Genomic DNA, 23,624 nt, shown 5'->3' on the forward strand with positions numbered 1-23,624 from the left:
TTTCCCCCATCCATATGAAAACGATGTAGCACCTTATTGACATAATCTCGTTGAGATAGATACAGAAGCCTGTTGATCCTATCTCGAGAGATACGCATGCCCAAAATATGATTAGCATTACCAAGATCCTTCATGTCAAAGCGATTCTTTAAGCTTTGCTGTAGTGCATCCAACTCCGTGATATTGTTACCCGCAATAAGCATGTCATCAACATACAAAATCAGCAATAGAAGAGATCCATCACTTGCCGTTTTGATATACAAACAGTGATCAGAATTACTTCTTTTGTATCCTTGAGACCTCATGAATGTATCAAACTTGTGATACCATGCACGAGGAGACTGTTTCAAACCATACAAGCTCTTCAAGAGTCTACATACTTTCTTCTCTTGCCCCTTTGACACAAAACCTTCTGGCTGCATCATATAGATCATCTCAAGCAAATCGCCATGCAAAAACGCTGTTTTGACATCCATTTGCTTTAACTCCATATCTTCAGAAGCAACCAGGCCTAGAACAAGACGTAATGTGGCAAGCTTTACAACAAGAGAAAAAATCTCATCAAAATCAACACCATGCTTTTGCTTGTACCCTTTAGCAACCAAACGTGCCTTGTACTTAGAAGAAGCATCAGATGTGACCTTGGTCTTGTAAACCCATTTACATGGCAGAGCCTTATGCCCTTTAGGCAAATCAACCAAGTCCCATGTATGGTTTTTCTCCAAAGACTGCATTTCCGAAACCATTGCTTTGAACCATTTCTTACTGTCTTCCCGTTGCATAGCCTCTTTATAGCAAGACGGCTCACCACAATCAGTAAGCATGACATAGTCCAAAGACGGTTCATATCTATCGGGGGGCCTTGTCACCCGAGTAGACCTACGCACCCAATGATCCATAACAGGTGGATTTTCAGCCTGTAAACCATCAAAAACAGCAGGCTGTTCAACCGGTTGTATCGCAACAACGGGCGGTCTAGGAGCATCAACCTGTTCCCCTACCTGTGGTGCATCAATGGCAACTTGTTGGGGCTGATTTTCAGCAGCTAATGGCTGATTTTCAGCACCATTTTCAGCATGTAAAGGCTGCTGAACATTGGGCCTTCTTGGCTGTCCATATGTAACATCTTCACGAAAAACAACCCGGCGCACTTCCTCGACCTTTGTGGGCTGTTTGTGCATGCAATTCTCATTGAAGATGACATCATTGCTGCGTATGATTTTCCGTAATGCAGGATCCCATAATCTATACCCCATTTCACCATCCTCACCATATCCTAGGAAAATGCATTTATGAGACTTTGGTTCTAGTTTGGTGCGCAGTTCACTCCGGATGTGAACATAGGCCTCACAACCAAACACTCTTAAATGTGCATATGAGGGTGGCTTGCCAGACCACACCTCCTCAGGCACCTTTCCACCCAAAGCCTTGCTAGGTGAGCGATTAATCAAGTGAATAGCTGTTTGCACAGCTTCTGCCCAAAAACCATGAGGTAATGCAGCATGTGACAGCATACTCCGAACTTTCTCTTGGATAGTCCGGTTCAACCTCTCTGCAACTCCATTCTGAGAGGGATTAAAAGGAGCCGTGAGCTCTCTTTTAATACCTTTAGTAGCACAAAAGTCAATAAATGCTTTTGATACATACTCCCCCCCATTGTCTGAGCGCAAAGACCTAAGCTTCTTGTCAGTTTGATTCTCAACAAACGCAAGAAACTTCTTGAAAGTATCCAAAACATCGCTTTTAGCCCGTATTGGATACACCCACACCTTACGTGTAGCATCATCGATAAACGAGACAAAATATTTCTTTCCCCCTAAGGACAACTGTGGCATTTCACATACATCGGAATGCACTAAGTCTAACCTGTCAGACTTCAAAGAAAGTGACCTTTTGTGCGGTGTTTGACTGTGCTTACCATAAATACAGTGCTCACAATGAGAAAAATCAGCATACCTCAAACACGGCAAATAACCACAACGAGACAGAGTTTCCATTCCTCTTTTACTCATGTGTCCCAACCGGCCATGCCACAAAGAAACACTTGGCTGCTCGGTTACGGCGACAACATGGTCACGCACACTAGATACATGCAAAGGATACAAAGTGTCCGATTTACAACCCTTGGCTACAATCCGGGCCCCTTTACAAATTTTCCACTTACTATCACCAAAAGTGGTGTGATAGCCTGCATCATCTAGCTGCCCTGTACTAATCAAACTCTTCTTGAGTTGTGGCACATGACGCACTTTGTGCAAAACAAAAGTCATACCATCAGCAAAAGAAAACTGGACACTGCCAATACCTGCAATGTCACATGCATAGTTATCTCCCAAATAAACAGTGCCCTGCACCTCACCTGAGTACTGTGTAAACCAATCCCTATGAGGTGTTACATGAAAGGAGGCACCTGAATCAAGAATCCAAGTATGCATGTCCACATCAGAACCCATAGCAAGGGTATGTGCATCCACAGAAGAGGCATTGAGTACATCAGTGCTGCTGTCACTGTCACAACTACTAGCAACATTGATTTCCTCAATCAACACAGTGCTCTTCTTGGCATTTCCCTTGTCCTTTGCATCAGTTTCAGCACCCTTGTTCTTCTCTTTCTTCCACTCATAGCATTCCCGTTTATAATGCCCTTTCTTTTCACAATGATGACACACAACATCTTTCCTACGAGATTTGCTGCGTGCCCTGTCCTTACTGTCAGATTTCTCCCTCTGTTGAGACCTGCCTCTCAAGTGCAATGCATTAGAAGACCCACCTGTGGTGTTCTTCCTGTTCATCTCTTCCATCAGGAGAGAACTCTCTACATCTGCATACTTAAGTGACGCACTTGAGTTACTAAGAGCTGTCCGGAATACATCCCAACTCTCGGGCAATGTGCATAGCAGAAAAGTAGCTTTGAACTCCTCATCAATCGTGAATTTCAGCTCAGTCAGTTGGCTGAAAATAGAATTGAATTCATTGAGGTGCACCGACATGTGCGTGCCCTCCTTCATGCGGAGATCCATAAGCTTCTTGAGCCAATACACTTTACTGGCAGCACTCTGCTGTGCATACAACTCGTCTAAATGCTTCCACATGCCCCATGCTGTCTGCTCATTCTCTACATTGAAGAGTAAATTGTCAGACACCGAAAGCATGATCGTGGAGCGAGCCAACTCGTCCACTTCTTCCCATTCTTCAACCTCCATATCGACCGGTTTCACACCCTGTAACTTAATAGGTTTCGCCTGTTCCTTCTGCAACATCACATTATAACATTGCTTCTTCCATATAGCAAAGTTATGGGCACCTTCAAGCTTGCGAATGTGCAACAAATTGCCACTTTCACTGCTAGAAGCCATTCTGAGTGATTGCAAACACTGAAACCCTGTTTTGCCGACCTAAACACGCCCAAATGTGCGCAATCGGGCAAAAAACAGCTTGCTGTTACAGAAAAACAGCGAGCAAATTTCACGCGAAATCACCCCAAAACAGCGTACATTCACTGTCAAACCCTTACCAAAGGTTTCCACAAGGTGTATACATCATTTGCTTGCTGAAATTCCCTGTTTTAGGGCAAAAATCAGACCTGTAAACACCTGTTTTGCTGAATTTTCAGAACCTCGTTGGTGGAAACACCTGTAAGATTGACCTGTGAGACTTGCCCTAATGAAATTACATCAAATTGACCCCGAAATTGGTCAATTTCAGCAGAAATAGGCTGCTGTTCGCCAGTTTTTGAAACCCTAATTTTGGGGAAACTGTCACCGGAGGTCGATTCTACACGGTGAGAGGATCCCTTCGCGACAGAGTTGATCGAAAACGGTTGAGTATCCTTCCCGCAGCGAGCAAAAACAGAATTCTGATCTGTGTTGCGAAGATGGCTCTCTTGGAAACCCTAAAGCTCTGATACCATGTGTGGGGGAGCAGGAGAGAGAGCCCACTTGCTGTCCTATGCAATGAGAGTGAAGGAGGAGAGGAGATTGGCGCAGAAAGAGCACACGCAGAGAAGAACGTGAGAGAGAGAGAGAGGCTCGTTGGATTTTGGGAAAAAGCCACGCTATGTATTATTTGGGCTTCACCTTTGAGTATATGAGTAAGTGACTAGGGGGCCATTCACACTTGGGCCCCCTCACTTATAAGTCTTTTTAACTTATAAGCTATAAGTACAAGGCACTTAGGCCTTTATTCCCTAACAAATGGTTCTTATAAACAGTACAAGGGATGCCCAAAAGCAGAGCCCCAAAAGCAATCTGTGCAAAAGCGTCAAGTCGCAAAAGCATCTGGCCCAAAAATAGCCAGCGTGAATTGTGGAAATCTGCACAGGCTGCCATGTGGCACAACAAAAAACACAAAAATCCATACTGCTGCCACACTAGCATGTCAGTGCAAATGCCGGGTCTGTCCGTACATTCTACCACATCATGAGGTCCGTACAGTTCTACCATGTCACCAATTTGTGACACTCTGAGTACACAGTCCATAAAAGAATCAGTCATTGCATGATAAGGAACCTCTCTCTACCATTCATTCTCTACAGCCTAAGAAGTATTTTCTGCATTATATAAATTTAATTGCTAGTAAGGATCATCAAACCTTCAAGTGGCTCGAGTCAATACCGAGTACACCTTGGAGTGACCGTCAAGTTTGATGGTTTCAGTCTTGTGAGCAATATGGTGACTTGATTGATAATGTTCCTAGTAAAGCTAACCCAATTGCAGATACGATGAGTCACGAAGGACAGATCTTGGCTCTTGAGTCAAGTTCCACAGTATCCATTCAGGAAGTATGTTTTATTCACATGAAGAGTCAGTATGCATTTTTCGTATCTCTCATTCGTAACGGTCTGTTGTATTTTCATCATCGTCTTTGTGCTTTACCTTCTCGTAGGAGATCCATATTGTACAATGCATATAATTCACTTACAGACGAGCACAACAGCATGAATCGCACCTTAGGAAAGGTAGAAATTTTGCACTCAAGGAATACACAATGTTGCACCATTGTAGATCATGTTGAGAGTGCACGGGGAAATGCATTGGAGGTTGGTGAAGAACAATGCTAAGTAGTGATGAGGTTACAAGCTTGTCTAAACCATGATTTTTTCTTGAAGTGTTGGGCCACAATGAAAAAGAATTCAACCATTATAGAAAATGCAAGGGTTGTGCCAATGCTGGTTATGAACGGGGATATTATTATTGTTATTGAAGTGCATGTATTCCACATTACAATGTGTGGCTTTGAAGAAAAGCACGTGATTTATGCACAAACACTTTGTGACTTTCTCATATGTTTATGCATGGATTTTTCACAAAGAGATGCCAATAAGAATGCGTACATCCCTTGCAAGCATATGTACTAGATCTACATTGTTGTGCTAGATTGAACGAGGTGGTTCACACTTCCATGCATTAATCTACACTAAAAAAGATTGATTTGTTTTAAGCATTGAGAAGGCGAAGGAACATCTCATGAATAAATAATCAAACCTCACTTATGATCTTGTATTAGGTGATAGATTACATAGTATGATGGAATTATCATTTAACAAAAATATCTCCTTCAGTTAATTTTACACACTAGAATGTGTTTTTATAGTCGATGACACGGTTCAAAGTAGGCTCAAGAATTTTTTTGCGTTCCATTTTAGCTTCTATAGAAAAGCTTTTTATATAGTTTTGATGTGATTTGATAAAGCAATATGTTTGCCCTATAAGATGTGTGAGATCCTTAATATTTAACTATTTGTGAAGGTTGGGAGTCGGGGGATAGAGCATCCTAGCCCTTCAAGCCCCCCCTCCCCCCCCCACCACGTGCTTCATCCTCTATGCCATAAGCCTACGGATGTAGACAGTGGCCCAAGCCCAAACCCCTCCTCTCATCAATCTATATCAATCTAGTAAAGGGTGTACAAAACCATCTAGGAAGAAAGTCTTACACTTGGGTGGCGAGGATGTGCAAGAAATTGCAATGACAACTCCATCGAAGAAGGCGAGGGTGTCCAAGAAGAAGGGTGCTATGGAGCTCGAAGATGACGAAGACACCATCCAAAAATCCAAGGGCCAATGGAGGGACTTGTGGGTTGACCAGCTTATCCATGTGAGGGGGGGTATGCACGAGGAATTCAACAATCCTTAAATTCAAAGGGTCGATCTATGGGCAAAAGTGGCTGCACGGTTGGCCTCCACATACCATGACTTTGATAAAGATAGCGAGGCATGCCCAAAAAAGTGGGGCTCTGAACTTGTCCAATATAGGCTAGATAAAGCACACAGTGCTACATCTGGGAATGGTAGAAAGCACACATGTAAATGGTATGATGTGGTAGATGAATACTACCATGATAGAGCCTCTGTGAACTATGTTAGTCATGCCTTCTCTACAACCTAGGAAATAACACGAGTGAGTTTCCAGGGGAAGAAGACTCCAAAGCCTCCCAAATCAAAGGTCAAGGCACAACAACAACCAATGGCAAGCGGTCTACTCCAAAGGTTGAGGAGTCATTGCCACAAATGGCGAATTTCGCTTGACCACTTGAAAGATAGCTCCAATCGGCAAGAGGCGCTTGAAAACAAGCGCTTGGATTTGTTAGCTAGCTTTTGTGACACCATGGTTGGGTTCTTAAAGCATGCTAATAATGACAACAATTGACGAGCTACTAACTAGTGAAGCCTATGGACTTCAAAGCTTCTGTCATTTCTTCTTGCTATCTTTTTGTTTTTAAATTTTGTCATGACTATGGATATTTTATTTCTCTTGAAGTGAGCACATTGTGTACACGTCTGTTTTTCTTTTCTTTGACAAGTTATGATTGCTTGTGTAAACCTACATATTACGAGAATGATGTCTACAGAGATAGCGCTTCATTGTGCTTGGCTATGCTCTTTAGCAATTGCAAAATTGCTAAAGGATGGCCCCAACCAAGATGATGTGGCCTTCTTGCAAACATGGTTGCATTTAGTCCAATGTATGGGCCGATCGGTCAACATCAACATTGACATAAGAAGAGTTCACGAACATAGGAAAGCTTGGGCTTATGCTGGGCCCCAAAATTTTGTTGTCATCTTTTTTCTAAAGTCTTTCTCAGATAACATGTTTCAGAGACACCTTCAAGTTAGCAAGGACACCTTCCATTACATTTGTGGAAAGGTGGCCCCTTTCATGTCAAAGTGCACCATCGACCTTACTATGCATGTAACGATTGCTATGCTAAGAATAGTGTTGGGGTATAGGCGTCTGTGCCTTGCCCGGCCGCCCAGAGTCTGGGCGCCCACTAACTTGTATACCTTATACATAGCATAAGTGTATAGGGGGCTGCTCACTCTTGGAGTCTCCCCACCCACATCGTGTCTGTCTCCTTCTCTCTCTCTCTCACTCTCCGTCTGTGGTGCTCCCCGATCCCCTTCAATTGGTATCAGAGCTATGGTGACCGCGGAGAGCACGACGGCTTTGAGAGCTTCGAGGCGATAGCTCGCTCGCTCTCGACGGTGGAGTTCGATCGCGGAGTTTCACGGAGAGCGATTTTAGCTTGAGGAGCATTGTCTTTGGAGCTTAGGAGCTTGGTGTGGTCAAGCTTGGTCGAGGAGGCGGTTGCGGCTTCCTTGGTGAGAGGAGCTTTTGAGCTCAGTGGAGCTCGTTAGAGAAGTGCTCGGCGGAGGAGAGCTTGACATTCGAGTGCTTGGATGCTGTTGTGGCAGAGCTCTTGTGTTGGATTTTGCATTGAGAGGACATTGCATCACGCAGAGTGGAGCAGGAGCAGGTTCAAGACTGTGTGCAGCTCGTTTTTGCCATTTTCGGGCTCTAAAACGCAGTTTTTTGCGTAGCTCCGTCATACAGAGTCAGCTCTACATGATCCAGGAGTCTAGGTCAGGGTTTTGGCACGCTCCGGACGCGATGGTGATGTCTATTTGCTGAAATTATGCTTTGAATTACAGCAGGTACAGCAGCAAGTTTATTTGTGCACTTTCGGATCCCAAAAACACTGTTTTTGGCATAGCTTTCACACCCGGACTCGGATACATATGATCCAGGAGTCTACCTTGGGGTTTTGGCACGCTCCGGACGCACTCGTCATATTAGAATTGTAAAATTCTAAACGCTGAATTTTCTGCAGCAGTAGTTGTTTATTGTGTGTCGAGGATTCCACACATGGTTTGCTCTCAGATGTGAGAGTGATATTTGCTGCAAGTTTCCTCACAGGTGGGAGGATACGATGTATGTCTTATGTGGTTTGATGCTCAGGGAGACTAGTGATTGCATTTTGAGCTCGGCAATGTATGCCTCGAGCATGTTTTTTGGCAGTCACAGGTAGAGCAAATATTTGTGTACTAGATTTGCAGGTGTTTGCAATGATGTATGCAAAGTGTGGAGATTGGTGCATGAATTTGGAGTGTGGTTTGATGCGCTTTGGTTGCTCATGGTTTTGAGCGTGCAGTCAGTTTGGTTACTGGTTTTGTGGCCGTTTTACTGACGAAACTCTGGCGAAATTTTCCCAGGAGTTTTATGCGCATCATTTATGCGATCTAGGTAGAGATTGCGGGTTGCACTCAGCATTTGTGTGCGGTGTTCTCTGCAGGTGGGAGATTTGTGCGTGTGTATGCATCGATACCGCACATTGTGGGCTTGGTGATTAGCTCACGGGTTTGACAGGCGTACAGTTATCTTGGCACACTCACAGGAGTGAGTATTGTGATGTATGCTTGTGTGGCTACGAGCTAGGTAACCGGATTCGAGCACTAATGGCTTGAGGTTTTTCAGCAGGTTTCAGCTACAGGTTTACAAGTTTACAGGCAGGTTTGAGGGCTTATTTGGGTGCTGAATTTTCAGCCATTGTTTCCTCTTTGCAGGTGTCCATGTATGGCTCAGTTGTAGGCTGATTTGGGACACATTTGTGACTTGTTTATGCAGCTGTTTAAGAGCTGAATTTTGGGGCTGTTTTGGGCTGATTTGCAGCCATATTTGCAGACTTTTGTTGATGCAATTCGAGCCAGTTTAGGGCTGATTTGGTTGACATTTGCTACTCATTGTTGGTTGCTCTTTGGCGAGCATTATGGCTGATTTTTCATTTGACTTCCAGCGTTATGGTCTGACACAGTTTGATGGTACAGATTTTGTTGCTTGGAAGGAACATATGCTTGTTGCATTGACAGATTTGGGGCAGGATAAACCCTTGCGTGGTTTATCGGCGAAGCCCAAGTCTATGAGTGATGATGATTGGCAAGATCTTGATGAGTTAGCAATGTCTACGATTCGTTTGCATCTGGTTGAGTCTGTTTACTGGCAAGTCTCGAGGGAGACTACAACTCATGCTTTATGGCAGAGTTTACATGCTATGTACGGGACATCCATGTCTACAGGGAAGTCTAGTCCCACTTCTATGTCCATGGGAGAGATTGGTCCCACACGCAAGTCTCGACGGCATAGAGACTTAACATGTTGGCATTGTGGACACAGAGGGCACATTAGGCGTCGATGTTTCAGGCGTTTGAGACAACGGAGGCGACAGATGCGTGATGCAGATTTGGGCATGACAGATGCTAGTGAGATCAGTACGGTGGTTACTGAGTATGCTTGTGACGGCGATGTCACATTTACATCTAGCTTGTCTTCAGACAATCTTATGTCTACGGATTGCATATTGGATTGCACATTGTCTTCACATTGGTTACTAGATTCAGATGCTACATTCCATGTCACGTCGCATCGTGAGTGGTTTAGCACGTTTTCTAGTGGGAGACTTGGTTGTGTGCACATGGCTGATGGTGCTGTGTATGACATTGAGGGTACAGGAGACGTATGTTTGTCCTTGCCCAGTGGTATGAGATTTACCCTGCGTCATGTGCGTTATGTGCCAGATCTGAGACGGGATTTGATCTCAATCAGACAGTTACGGGATAGTGGATGTCAGATTTCGCTACGAGAGCGAGATTTTGTGATGCATTTGGGTTCGCTAGTGATTGCGAGAGGTGCCAGGAGTGGTACACGTTACCCATTGCATGTGGATCACACGAGAGACGGTGTTGTCTCTGTGATCACGCAGCCAGGTAGAGAGCGAGAGAGCAGGCGAGTCTCTTTTGCTTGTGGGTTGCAGGATGCTTTGCATGGAGTGCAGAGTAGTGAGCTCGTTGTGCACACAGTTGGGGCACGACTTGAGCAGTCACACAGAGAGGTGACAGAGTCAGACATGCATGCTTTGCTAGTGACTGAGCAAAGCAGAGACTCAATTGTGCTAGATACTTCTATGCAGGATAGACAGGTAGAGCGGTCTTGCTCTAGTGAGTCACGACAGGAGGACGTTGTGCAAGAGTCTATGCATACGGAGTTAGAGCATGAGAGCTCTAGTGAGTCACAACAGATTGAGTGTTCATGTTTGCAGTGGATGATTGCAGAGGAGGTTGAGATGTCAGCGATTATGCAGTCATTCCTTTCTATGCTCGACAGTGAGCATGGGGATATAGTTGTGCAGGATATGTCTTCCAGCAGACACCTAGAGCAGCTGGTTTGCTCTGAGGTTGCACGACAGGTTGATGCGTCTTTTGCGGACAGTCAGGAGATGCATGTGGCTGACACGCCTTGTCAGTCAGAGATGCCTATTGCCAGGGACATATATGTTGATGCATGCTCCGTAGAGCTAGCAGGGCCCGCTAGCATTGCATCGGCATTCGGTGGTCTCATGTATGAGATGCTGATCTTGAGACCGGATATCGCAGCTGCAGTGGGAGCATATGTAGTTGGGATTGTCAGTCGTTTGTTGACTGATGATGGCATAGTGCACGAGGGAGATATGCAGGTATTGTGTACATACTTGCAGTACGTGTGCGGTACGTCTGGTGGTGTATGGACTTACACGGGAGCAGGACAGCCGGATGCACACGATCACAGCCAGCCAGTGGGCATCGGTTGAGAGCGGTTTTCTCTCGCCTTTTGTAGTCTTTAGACTATGTTCTCTTGCTTAAAGGCACAGTCGCCTTTAAGTGGGAGGTTGTTGGGGTATAGGCGTCTGTGCCTTGCCCGGCCGCCCAGAGTCTGGGCGCCCACTGACTTGTATACCTTATACATAGCATAAGTGTATAGGGGGCTGCTCACTCTTGGAGTCTCCCCACCCACATCGTGTCTGTCTCCTTCTCTCTCTCTCTCACTCTCCGTCTGTGGTGCTCCCCGATCCCCTTCAAATAGCTTCCTGGCACACACTTGGAAGTCTTGTGTGACTTGAATGGGTGTGCAAAGAGCATAGCATGTGGAATAGTCCTTGATTTTTGCTAGGCCATCATGAAATTGGGTCTAAGAGATGTTGGCCTTCTCCGTCATACTTTGAAAAGCTGGTTAGTGAATTTGAAGCTCTCCGAGGAATACCCTATGTTGTTGGTGCCATTGATGGTTCACATGTTCCAATCATTATCCCAAAGGAGAACCACGTGGATTAATTCAACCAAAAAGGCTTCCATTCAATCTTGTTGCAGTTAACAGTGGCAACAGATTTTTTTGTATGGAACTATGATGTTGACTCCCTGAACTTCACTTGTGGTGAGTTTGGTAAAAAATGTATTAGAGGTGAGCTTGGCAATTATTGTTTGGTGGGTGATTGTGCTTATCCAGCTTGACCATTTATGTCGTTGCTCAAAGGGTGCAAGCAAGGCTTGTTGCACAAGAAGTTTCATTGGAATTTCATACAATCCATCACAAAAATGCAAGTGGAGCGACCATTTGGCATGCTAAAGGCAAGGTTTCACCTCTTGTTAAAGAGATGTGACATGGATCTACATCATGTGCCTGATTTGGTGGCCGCGTGCCTCGTTTTACACAATATTTGTATACGACATGGTGATGCTTTGGACATGGAATGGGTATGCTGAAGCTAGCCTATTAGTTGGAAATTCACTCGAAGAAAGCCAAAGAACCACAACATATTCTATAGTAGAAATTCAAGCTCTTTGTTCCACAAGGGCGGAGGTTGCAATTGAGCGAGCTCAAAGAGGTGATGAAGGAGGTGTTCAAGGAGGAGTGGCAAATGACCTTGGTTCAAGTGCTAATCGCTGTGACAATCTTGCAAAAACATTGTACCAAGAATATGCTAAGACAAAAGCACAGCAAGTCTTTGGTGATGCTATGTTCGATGAGTCATCGTCATCAACTTTCACTCGAGCTCTTGTAATATGGGTTGGGATTTACACCATGGTTTTTATGTTTTGATGTTTTGATGTTTGTAATCTCGAATCAATTTAGCAATTTGCCTTTTTTTGTGTTCTAGTATTCAAGTGTAATCAAATTCAATTATTTTCTACAATTGGATGATTAGTAGTGCCTTTTGTTAATAGATAACTCGAACTCGGTGCTATCTGTGAACATTCCCCAAGTTAGATGTTTTTAGTCGCCTTCGTGTGATGGGGCGTCTGAATTTGCTTCCGTCAGGCTCGTGTGAACAAAAAGGGCGGTTGAAATTGCCTTTTTTGTGATGCTTCCACCTGGAAACACACTTTTCCACCCTCCATTTCCACCGTCATTGTGTGAACCCAGCCTATGTCCCTTATTGGTTGGGCTAGCTGCTCGCTTTTTTTTTGGCCTGCCCAAAGGGCAAAGGCTATAGAGATCACTTCTCTTTTTGCTAACTAAAATATTTTTTCTTTTTTTATGGTCATTTTGTGGTTTTTAATCAAGCACCGCTTTGTGGCATGATTAAAGTGGTGGGGAATGTGGCCACTATGAGCACAAAATGGGTATCCTAAGTGGTTGGTAGAGGTAGGGATATGGGTTGGCGATGTGTAGCATTTTTATTGGCTTATGATGATTTTTGGAGGGGTTATAAGACACGCTGTTTAGGTTTTAAAGTAGCCCATCATTTGGGTGTGTAGCCACTGCCGCAGAGGGATGGCGAGGTCGAGACGGTTGCTTGGCACTCTTGTGCAAACGTCTTCAAGGCAGTGAGGCCCATAGGGCCTGCCCTAGGTAAGGTCATCCTGCCATCGCCGCCCTTGCGAACTGCCTTGCTGCGCAATACACTTTCGCTCACACAGAGATTCTCTCTCTCTCTCTCTCTCTCTCTCTCTCTCTCTCTCTCTCTCTCTCTCTCTCTCTCGCTTTGCATTGGCTTATGTGTTCTTCTTGTATCAGGTATCAGGTATGGGGCTTCTACACTACGATGGGTTTGCACGGTGTCAGCCCCGCTACCTTTGCTCGACAGCTTTAGCGTGTGTATAATCCGCTGCTGAAGCTGCCTTTCAATGCCAAGACAACTCGCCCAATGTGCAGAATCAGCCAGCGTGCGTAGATTTCTCTGCTCACCCATTGGGACTTGCCTCCTGCCGCTTCCACAGGCCTGAGTTTAATGCGTATTTGCCTGTGAAGAACATCTCAAGAGCTTGTGTTTGAAGATGGTATTCTTCTGCTTTGGTTGATGCGCATATTTCTGGAGAGCTTTGCATTTACCTTTCGATTCAACGTGTCATGTCTATCTTACTTTGCTTATGCTTTTTTATTTTGTGTTTGTAATCGTTTCGGACTGCAGGGCAGTGGTAGCTATCGAGTTGGCTGCTGGGACACGACTGCCGAGAAGAACTGGGATGCAATGCGAGCAGATTTAATTAGGATGTTAAGTTCACTAATTCTGCCTTTAGATAATGTCAAAGTTTACATAATGTTGAGGCTTACATAAAGTTGAGGTTTCGGGTAGAGACTGGGGCCGGATATCTTTGGCTTTGTTTCATGTCCCTGTCTTTATTTATTTACTTCTGCTTTGGTTGTTCTTCTTAGTGTTCTAAGTCTTGAGTACATTCGGATTTGATAATTCTTGTTATCTATTATACCAACCGTCTGGTTTGACTCTGCAGATCTATTGATGAAAGCTTTTATGGAGTACCTGCACACATGTTGATCTCTAGCCATTAGCTTGGCTAATTGTACAGCTCTAACCATGTTCAAATCTGGTTTGCGGCTGCTAAAGAAGCCCAAGGCTTTTCTTGTATGCACCAGTTGCTAATATGGAGGACTGTTTTTGATTAAGCTGAGTGACGAGAACTATTTATGTAATCAAGAATTTTACTTTGATCTCTCAGTTTCGCAAGGCTGATCTTGGAATAGTAAAGAAATTTGCCTTTTAGTTTTCTGTGAGCATCTTCGATGCTTAAAATTGGTTATGTTTTTTATATAATTACTTCTTCATGATGATGCGAGATTTAGTAGCCTTTTGATCCCCTACTGTCTTGTCCTTATGGTTAGCTTTGTATGTTGTATGTGTCAAGTTCCTCCGTTGTAAAGTAAAGTATTTTTGTTATGCCTCTTTAGGCAAAGAAATATATAGCCTTTTATCTACGGCTTACTCTCATTTTAACGGGGATATGCCGTGATGTCTGCTCATTTGCTATTCATATCTACATGAATAGAGATGGAATAAAAACAGACTGAGCATTAAAACGAATGGTACTACTGGATAAGCTGTGATGATGACCATATAGCCAACTATGGATTTACATCCTTCATGTTGGGTATTCTATTCTGAGCTTATGGGATAGGGAAAGACAAATGTCAAGCTTATGAGATAGGCCGAATTTAATTGCTCTTGTACATAATTTTGTTTAGTAATTTCTTATGAAAATATGTTGTTGCTAATTTTTTTTCAAACTTAGTATAGAATTTTTGAGCAAAATAATCTTTTTGGTATTATAACACATTCAATATTGATCAAAAATAAGAAAATATTATTGTACCGAATCTTAATTTTGATATTATAAAACAGACAGGTTTATATTATTTTTGAGAAACATGTATTTATTAAAAGATTAGGGTTTTGAATAGAACTAGGTTCTTTTAATGTAGTCAACAGCTTTTAATATTAACAATAATAATTCTAAATTATTTTTTTAAACTTTTGATAATTTTAGAATCTCTTGAACCAAACACGTCGCCCATGATAAGTACTCCGTCATGGTATATATATGTTGACTATAATGTCATTTTATTTAGATTTATTGTGAGATATCAACTTACTCTTTTAAAAGCATAAAATAATTAGAGCTTACTTTCATTGCCACGTAGTCGGGTAATAAAGTTTCCCTCAAAAAACGTGCTCTCTTACTTTGAAAACGTGAAATGATACCTTCTCATTTATGAAAAGATATTGCATCATTTTATTGCAATCTCTCTTGGTCTTGGCCAATCTCTCTTGCTGAACGTGAGGCATTGGCTCTCATTATAGAAATCTCTCATTTTATTGCAATCTCTCTTGCTGAACGTGAGGCATTGGCTCTCATTATAGAAACACATGCACTACTCCTCTCCTCTGCCACTCATGCAGCTCCTATATATATAACTATTCCTTGCACAATATACATATGCTTTTCTTGAGTCCTTAGCTCTCCTTGCTCACAGCTGCTTGCAATTCTAGCTTTATATACCTCATACAATGGATACTCCCATGAAGGGTGAGTACTTTAACAAGATTTTATTTGAGCTGTGATTACCTTGAGCATGTGATCTTGAGCATTGACATGAGCATATGTTTGTAGATCTTAGCTTTGATGAGGCACTGTCTGAGCCCGAGCGTGTAGAAGCACCTTCCTTGCAAGTAGAACTTCTTGAGAGTACGAAGTGTAGCACTGCATGCTGATTTTTCACCTTTGTCTCGAAACCCCAATCAAATCTCTGAATCTTCCCCGCACAGCAAAAAACTTAGCCCAAGAGGAAAGTTGAACAAAGCCTCTTCCTCAGCTATAAAAAAGGCTTTGCTCGCAGTTAGAGGTAATGTTTATTGTTTTTTCTGTTGATTGATAGAGTATTTTGCTCACACAAATTGTTTTTTTTAGGTAAGGCGAGTAGGTGCTTGGCAAATACCTCATTCTCGTCCCCTTTCATAAAAAATATAGGCGAAGAGAAAGATGAGCTAAATGTTGAATCTTTCTCTTCACAGATAGCCATAACTCCTGCCCTAAGAAACTTAGCTATCTCCGAGTTGTCAGAGACTGCAAATTTTAGATTTGCATTAGAAGGGAAAGTGCTCTGTAAGTATGGTACTTATAAAATACCCAAGTCTAACTTTGGTAGATACCTACGTGCAGACCTCCTTGACAGAGAATCTCGCCATACTGTGACTTTTGTTGTGACTGAGATATACCTCTCAGACTTTATTGAGGCCTTTGCTGTCCATGATTATGTGCGCATCGAGGGGGCATGTGTAAAAGGGCTGTTGCAAAAGACGGCGGTACCTGTTTGTGGGCTTTGTATGCAGATGCAACTACTTTGGTTGTTAAGGCAAAGCCTTTTGAGTGTTGCCTCTACCTTTATCCATAATAGAAGATCAAAGAGCTGTTGGCCCAAAGTTCCAATGCCAATGAGTCGGTGGCAACAGTTGCGTTCATCGTCGTCAAAATAGAGAATGCAACTAGAAGTGATGGCACTCCTAGTTTTCGATTGACTATTGCAGATGGTCGGCCAACAAGTGATCGAGCTAGTGTAAGTGTTGGCTAGCCTTTAAATTTATAGTGCATATCTCTTTCCTGAGACTTGTTTTATGGCAGCTTTTGTTTGTCCCAACACGGTGCCTTGACTATCAACTTATGGTCAACGAGGTTAAAGAAAAGGGATTTTACACTTGTGTTGCTCGTAACATCAACGTCTTCAAGCACCTGTCGAACACTCTAAGTGTTGTCGATGCTACAATCTTGTGTCCATTGCCTCCTTCATTGGATGATGTCTTTCAAAATTACTTGCATAAACAAGTCTCGAATTTAGGCTTTGGGAAAAAGGTAAATTTTTTATTGCATATCAAATCAAAATCGCTTTAATCCTGATTGGTAAATGTGAAATTGGTAGGTGTTTGGAACTTTGGAGATTGTGAGTGTGAACAGCTTGGATGTGGAGTTCTCTTGTGGCACATGCAAAGGTTTGAATGTAAGCCGCCAAGCTAGCAATCCATTTTGCTACTCATGTGGAAGACAATCTACAATCAATAAGCAACATGTGTTACCTGCCAAATTATATCCTCAAGATGGAGAGGCTGTTGGTGTTATTTTACAAGGTGCTCTAGTCAACTCCGTACTTGGATTCTCTCGTCCATTTCTGCATCTCTTTGAGCAAAGCTTGGTGGATTTAAAATCTTCACTCTTGAACATTAAGAAGGCTGGTTGGTTCACTATTGACAAGTCAGGTCAGGTTACTGCTTTCAAAGGTGCTTAGTTGTGTTGCTCTTTGTTACACTATACTTTTTGTGAAATGGCAAGTGATCTCACTTTGTGGGCAGAAAGTAAAAGATTGTACCTTGATCCCATATTTATATGCAACTTTCTGAGCAAAAAAGATGTTTTGCTAAGCTTACTTCATCTTTTAAACTTGAGCATCTCGTTGCAATCTCTTGAGTCCAAAGTAGTTGATGTTATTATAGAGCAAATAGCATTCAGAAATGAAGACATTTTGAAAATTTGGGTGCAGCCTTGGATCATAAGTCTTCAATCGCCCTCTTTTGATCAAAGAGAATTTAAAATCTCTCTCTTGTCTAGTCGCCAATCCTCAATGATGTTAAGCGTACACTTGGTTGGTATAATGTGCAGGATGTTTTCTGCTGCGTGTAAACTTTACTTTTACCAAGGCGAGGTTATGCGGGAAGTTCGCTCCTTTGCTGCACATGACTGTCCATCTTCATCCACTTTGTCATCTTTGGTCGTGTTGAGTTTGCATGGTGATTTTTTATGGTTTCCTGCTGGTTTTGATCAACCTAAACGTAAACGATGTGTATGGACTAAAGAGGCTAGTTTGTCTCTAGCTTCACTTGTCGAAAACCATACTGTTGCTGCTCAGCAAATTGCATCTATTTTCTTGAGTCTATATCCCGACACCTTTATGCTTAAGCAAGTCACAACCAAAATTTACAATATGTCCAAGTCATCTCAAAAACATCAAAGAATCTCTATAGTTTCATCTAGTAGAACTTCACAATATGCGAAGATCATAGAGGATACCCCTTCTTTTGATTGTGCTTCATGTGGTTCACTTATGTTTCGTCAAAGTTTGCATGGCATGTCAAAGGTGGAGTTATTGCTTCTCAAAAAAATAAAATCAATCGCGGTAGTTGACGATAAGGTGCTTTGAGTGTGTCACCCGTGCAAGGTCGCATTGAAAAAACAAGAGGAACCACTATTTTGCATGAGAAGAGAGATGACTTTTAGTGTCAAAATATCTAGTGTAATTGAAAAAACAAGAGGAACCACTATTTTGCACGAGAAGAGAGATGACTTTTAGTGTCAAAATATCTAGTGTAGAAAGGTTGAATTCAGTAGAGAGTCGTCTTGTATCATTGCGCATACCATTCGCACAAATTCGAGAACTCAACTTCGAAGGTCAATTTGGTTTACGCGGAAGCATTGTGAATGTAATGGCAGATTTGTCGCGAGTACAAAGAGTGTTACCACGCTTGTCTAGTGATCAAGCTTCAATTCTAGTTGAGATAAAGCGTAAGCTTGATTATGATCATGCTTACTTGAGTGGCATTGTGCGGCCAAATTGTGTACTTCAAGCTTTGGTTGACCTATTGAGCACTTCCTTGTACATTGAGCATGGTGTTTCTATCGATATGTCTTGGTAATCTAGTTTCACAATCCATGCAGATGTGTGTCGCAATCCACATCAAGAAGATCTTGAAGACGATAATGATTCTACAGACACTTTGGTGCACGGTATTTACTCCGCTCAACAAGTTGTGGACCATAATTCACAAGTTGCAAGTATAGCACCTTGTGAAGGATTCAGCCCTCTGAGCATTTTCGATGATGAATCTTGTGAGGAGTTGTCATTCCCAACATTGTTTTTTGGTCAAAGAAGAAAGTATCATGTGTTGGCGAAGAAAAAATACCAAAAAGTAGCACAATGGGAGCTTAAAAATGTGGATAGACAATTTGCAAGCAACATTAAAAATTTATTCTTCAAAACAATGAAAATTATTATTGCGAAAGTGCTTGGATCTATATGGGTGCGCTTACGCAAGGGAAAACTCTGTGTCAAACAATTGCAAGCAAAAGATGTTCAAGCTAGCACTAACATAGAGCAGCTACTTTCATCCGAGCTAGGGTACCACGACTTCCAATCACTACGTACTTCAATCGATTACAAGGTGAAGCTTAAGCGAAACGTGTTTGCAATGATTCGTCAATTGGGCCAGCCGACTTTCTTTGTAACATTTTCATGTGTTGAGCAAAGATGGGACCCTTTGAAAAAATGTTTGTGTGCATTGAATCCTCAAATTAAAGAAACAGATTACCCAACCAAAGCCTCATTCATTCGTGCACTTGTACGTTCTGAACAACGCGATACTATGTCCATAGATTTCAAGCAATGAAAACGGAATTGAAACGCAACAATGCCATCTTGGTGAGTTGACGGATTACTTTTTTGTGACCGAGTTTCAAAATAGAGGAAGTCAACATGATCATGGATTGCTTTGGGTAAAACATGCACCTCTCTTTGGTATAGCGCCGGAGAATGAAACAATACATTTTATCGACACACATATTGCTACCGACAAGAATTTGTTAGAAGAGTCTCTTCGAACCGTGCAAGCCCACTACCATCGTAAAACATGCAGAAAACGTAAAAGCTTTTGCCGGTTTGGTTTCCCACGTCCACCCTCTCGAGAAACTATGATTCTATATCCAGCCACAGTGGCACAAACGGAGAAAAACGCATTGTTAGCCTGCAAAAAGTGCATTGACGAACAATTGCTTGCTCTTGGACATGATTCAAAAGTGTCATATGATGAATGGTTGACCTCTTTGGGAATGACTGAAGAAGTGTACATTAAGTCCCTTTGTGTGAACATCATAGAGCCAACACTACTCTTGAAAAGACATCCAAAAGACATTTACACAAACAATTTCAATAAAGAGTTGTGTAGTCTATGGGATGCAAACATTGACATTCAATTTATATTCAATGGCCATGGCGCTGTTGCATATTGCACATCATACATGACTAAAAACGATTCGACCACAAGCAAAACAATCAAGCACATATTGCAAGATTGCAAGAATACAAGTGCGTCAACGTTGGATCGGTTGAAAAAAATTGGTGGTGCTTTGATCAATACACAAGAGATGTCATCACAACAAGCCACATATATTTCTCTTTCATTGCCTTTACATAGTGCGAGTAGACAATTTGTGTTCGTCAATGCAAATTTCGAAAGCCAATGCACATTGTTGTTGAAAAGAAGAGCTGCATTGAATACTTTGAAGCCTAACGATTCTAACATTTTCTTTGACGATATTGTCACCAAGTACACCCATCGTCCAGATAACCTTGCACACATATGTTTGGCTGATTATGCAAGTAACTATCGATGTGTGTGTGGCTCTACCCGCAAGTCTAGGAACCCTCGAGTGATACGGTATGCTAACTTCATTCTAGAGAAGGATGTAGAGAGGCATTTTCATGAGCTTTGCTTATTGTTCCTTCCATTTATCGGCGATGAGAAAACCTTTGAGACAAGTGTTGATTGTTGGAAAGACAAATTTACCACAAACTATGCAATTATAGATGACAATCGTCAAAAATATTGTAGGGTCGAACTACGTGCAGTAACCTCAAACACACTTTCATTGCCCTCATCCTCAAGATCTAAGCCCGGAGAGTCATACAAATATGAGTTGGCACTTGATATTCAACCAAGCAAGCCCACTACAAGATCCTTACCAACATTTCAAAAATTGGCATTGTGCAATGAGGAGTATCACTCCCTTGTGTCCAAGTTGAACATCGAGCAACGTTCCCTTTTTGACGACATTATAATTAGAAAGCGCTTGCAACCAACTCAACCAATCCATCTCTTCTTGACTGGTGGTGCAGGAACGGGGAAAACTTTCACTTTGCAAACAATCGTGCAAGGCTTGATTCGTCACTACAATGCCTCCCTTGAATTAGATGTACATCTTCCCTCAACATTGCTAATGGCATATACAGGAAAAGCAACTTTCAACCTTGGAGGGACAACGATTCACTCAGCATTGCGTTTGCCCCTTGTCTTCCAACCAAATGTTTCTCTTTCTTCTGAGAGCCTTGCCGAGCTCTCGCAACTGTATAGAAATCTCAAGCTTGTTGTGTTTGATGAGGCATCTTTGATTGGGAATAGACTCTTGCGTATCATAGACATAAGGCTACGATCAATCAAGCACAATCACATAGAGCCATTCGGTGGTCTAGATGTCATCTTTTGCGATGACCTGTGTCAAGCAAGCCCGGTTCGAGATTGTTGGATATTTAGCGAGCCACAGGATTCTCTGCAACTGCTCTTGTCTTCATTCTGGCTCACCCATATAAAATGCCACGAGCTCACAAAAACAATGCGTCAATCAGATAATGACTTCATTGCCATTCTCAATAGAATACGCAAAGCAAAACACACAACCGAGGATTTGTTGCTCTTGAATACCAACCATACCAACAAGGTCTTTAACAAATTGACAACACCCCATTTATACTTCACCAACAACTTGAAAGACTCACATAATCGACTTGTTTTTGAGGAATTGCCTACTCATGCATACATAATCCATGCGAGAGACAACCACCATAAAACTTGCTCAAAAAACCTAGTTGTTCCAAACAACCCACAAACACAGCAGGCTTGTCCTCAACCTTGGAGCTCAAAGCAGTAATGATTGTTGAACTTTGTGGTGGCAATATTGATATTTCCGACGGTCTTGTGAATGGCGCAAATGGAATTGTGAAGCTTGTGGACAGTAGAGCTAACTGCCCTATTGCATGGATAGAGTTTTTTGATTCCTCAACAGGCTGCAAACAATGACATGTGAACCAACACCTTAATACGATTCCCATTGGCCCTCAGTGGACACCAATTTTTCAAACAACAAAAGAATTTCAAGTTGGTAAAAATGCATTGAACACTGTCTCTCGAACTCAGTTTCCAATACAAGCAGCGAATGCACGCACTATCCATAGGTCACAATGCTTGACAATGAGCATAGTAGCCTTTGATCCAACATCAATAAACTCACATGGATTGGTTTACACAGCTCTTTCCCGCATCAAACATCCATCAAACCTCCACATTCTCAATCCGATTCATCCAACTCAAATCAAAGTCGACAAAATTGTGCTTGATGAGCTTGACCGCCTCAACAATGATGCCAAATGGGAGTATTTGACAAAATTTCCATTCGCATACAAACACACACATCATATCATTCAATCATTGAACATCGTTTCTAGTCACAAATATCTCAAACATATCAAAGACGATTTGAATTTTACAAGTTCTGATATTCTATGCCTCCAAGAAACAAAGCAGAAAAATCCTTCCAATGATCTTGCACTAAAGTTTCATCATGTCCATCACCATAGCAAAATAGGTGTTTCAATCTACTACAAGCCTAGCATCAAGCTCCACTTTGCAAAAACATTTCTAGCTCCAGGAATAGAAATCATTCAAGTTATATTAGCCATTCATGAACACCTTGATTGGGAAATCATATGCGTCTACAAATCACCAAACACATCTTCAACCGCATTGGTCACACAACTCTATACCTTGCTGCAACAATCCCATTCTACACGGATGAGTGTCATCATGGGAGACTTTAATGTAGACAATGAGCCCACAAACAATCAATATCGTTACTTGGAGGAGAAGCTCCAAGCACATGACTACACACAACAAATTCATGATGTGACCACTGTGTACAACTCAAAGCTCGATCATGTTTGGATTAAAAATCCCCCTGCATCGTTCATCATAGGCACACGGTTTTGCTTCTGGTCCGATCATTCATCCACACATCTAATCATTCCTAAATGATTCTTATACCTCCCTCCCTCCCTTTTTTCCGTCATCTCTCCCTTCCCTCATCCTGTCCACAAAAAAAAACCATGTTTTCATATTCTATGCCTACCTTTATCCTGAAAAAACGCAATTTTGCTACTCTTCAACCCTTCATTGAGACCGACATTCTGTAATGTAATCTGCTAATCACTTTCTCAAACAATATGACTTTCGTCCTTGCGCATTTGTGTTTCCCTTCCATGTTCTTAATTTGTTTTATCTATTGGCAGGCCTTGTGATTTTATCACTTGTTTTTTGAAAATTACCTACAACTTTGGTGAGTCTTTCCGAGAAGGTCATCATATGGACTAGGGGAACACCCCCTAAGGAGGGGTTTGGCTACTGCTTTTATTTCATTGCGGGTGTTTTTTTTCGATCTCGTCGCAGCATTTAACGTCTAAATGCACACTGAGGGGGGAAAGAGATGGCAATGTGGAAAGGAGCAGCTGCGAAGCTGCTGATGAAAGATAGCCGGTGCAGGGAATTTTGCAGCCGGGCAGAGGTAAGCGTGTTCTGGGATCTCAACAAATGCGGCGTGACGGATGCGGACGTGGAAGGTGATGGCGAAAGCGAGTGCGAGGCCGCGATGGTTGCATCCAATATTGCACCCAACGTCGTCAAGTCGCTGCGCAGCAGTGGCTTCTCGGGCCCCATCTCTATTCGTGCGTATGGCAACACACGCTCCTTCAGTAATCACCGCATCATGCAAGCTCTGCTCGCTACTGGAGTGGACCTTCACCACACCTCTGCAGGTATACTTCTTTTGCTTTACTTGTTGCTACACAGATAAGGAAAGGGTTATGGAAGGTACCATTGC

The 23,624-nt window shown here is 42.5% G+C and overlaps 2 protein-coding genes across 8 annotated transcripts in view; both read left to right on the forward strand.

The window, feature by feature from the left end:
- The first annotated feature begins 17,529 nt into the window (after positions 1-17,529).
- Positions 17,530-18,066, forward strand: LOC147430393 (uncharacterized). Its single transcript, XM_086495134.1, has one exon. The coding sequence runs from the start codon at positions 17,530-17,532 to the stop codon at positions 18,064-18,066; it is 537 nt and encodes a 178-aa protein (XP_086351260.1).
- A 5,111-nt stretch (positions 18,067-23,177) lies between these two features.
- The window catches only part of LOC147430394 (uncharacterized), a 66,711-nt gene continuing 66,264 nt past the window's right edge, over positions 23,178-23,624 (forward strand). For 2 of the 7 annotated variants that reach the window (XM_086494855.1, XM_086494856.1), the window contains exon 1: positions 23,178-23,559. In XM_086494855.1, coding sequence (XP_086350981.1) covers positions 23,232-23,559 — 328 coding nt within the window. In that variant the 5' untranslated portion in view covers positions 23,178-23,231. The remainder of the gene's footprint in view (positions 23,560-23,624) is intronic. The other 5 variants (XR_015185785.1, XM_086494849.1, XM_086494850.1 and 2 more) reach the window with 3 other exon arrangements.

The sequence above is a fragment of the Adiantum capillus-veneris genome, chromosome 22, assembly GCF_014529385.1.
Source record: "Adiantum capillus-veneris isolate H3 chromosome 22, ASM1452938v2, whole genome shotgun sequence".
NCBI classification, from domain to species: Eukaryota; Viridiplantae; Streptophyta; class Polypodiopsida; order Polypodiales; family Pteridaceae; genus Adiantum; species Adiantum capillus-veneris.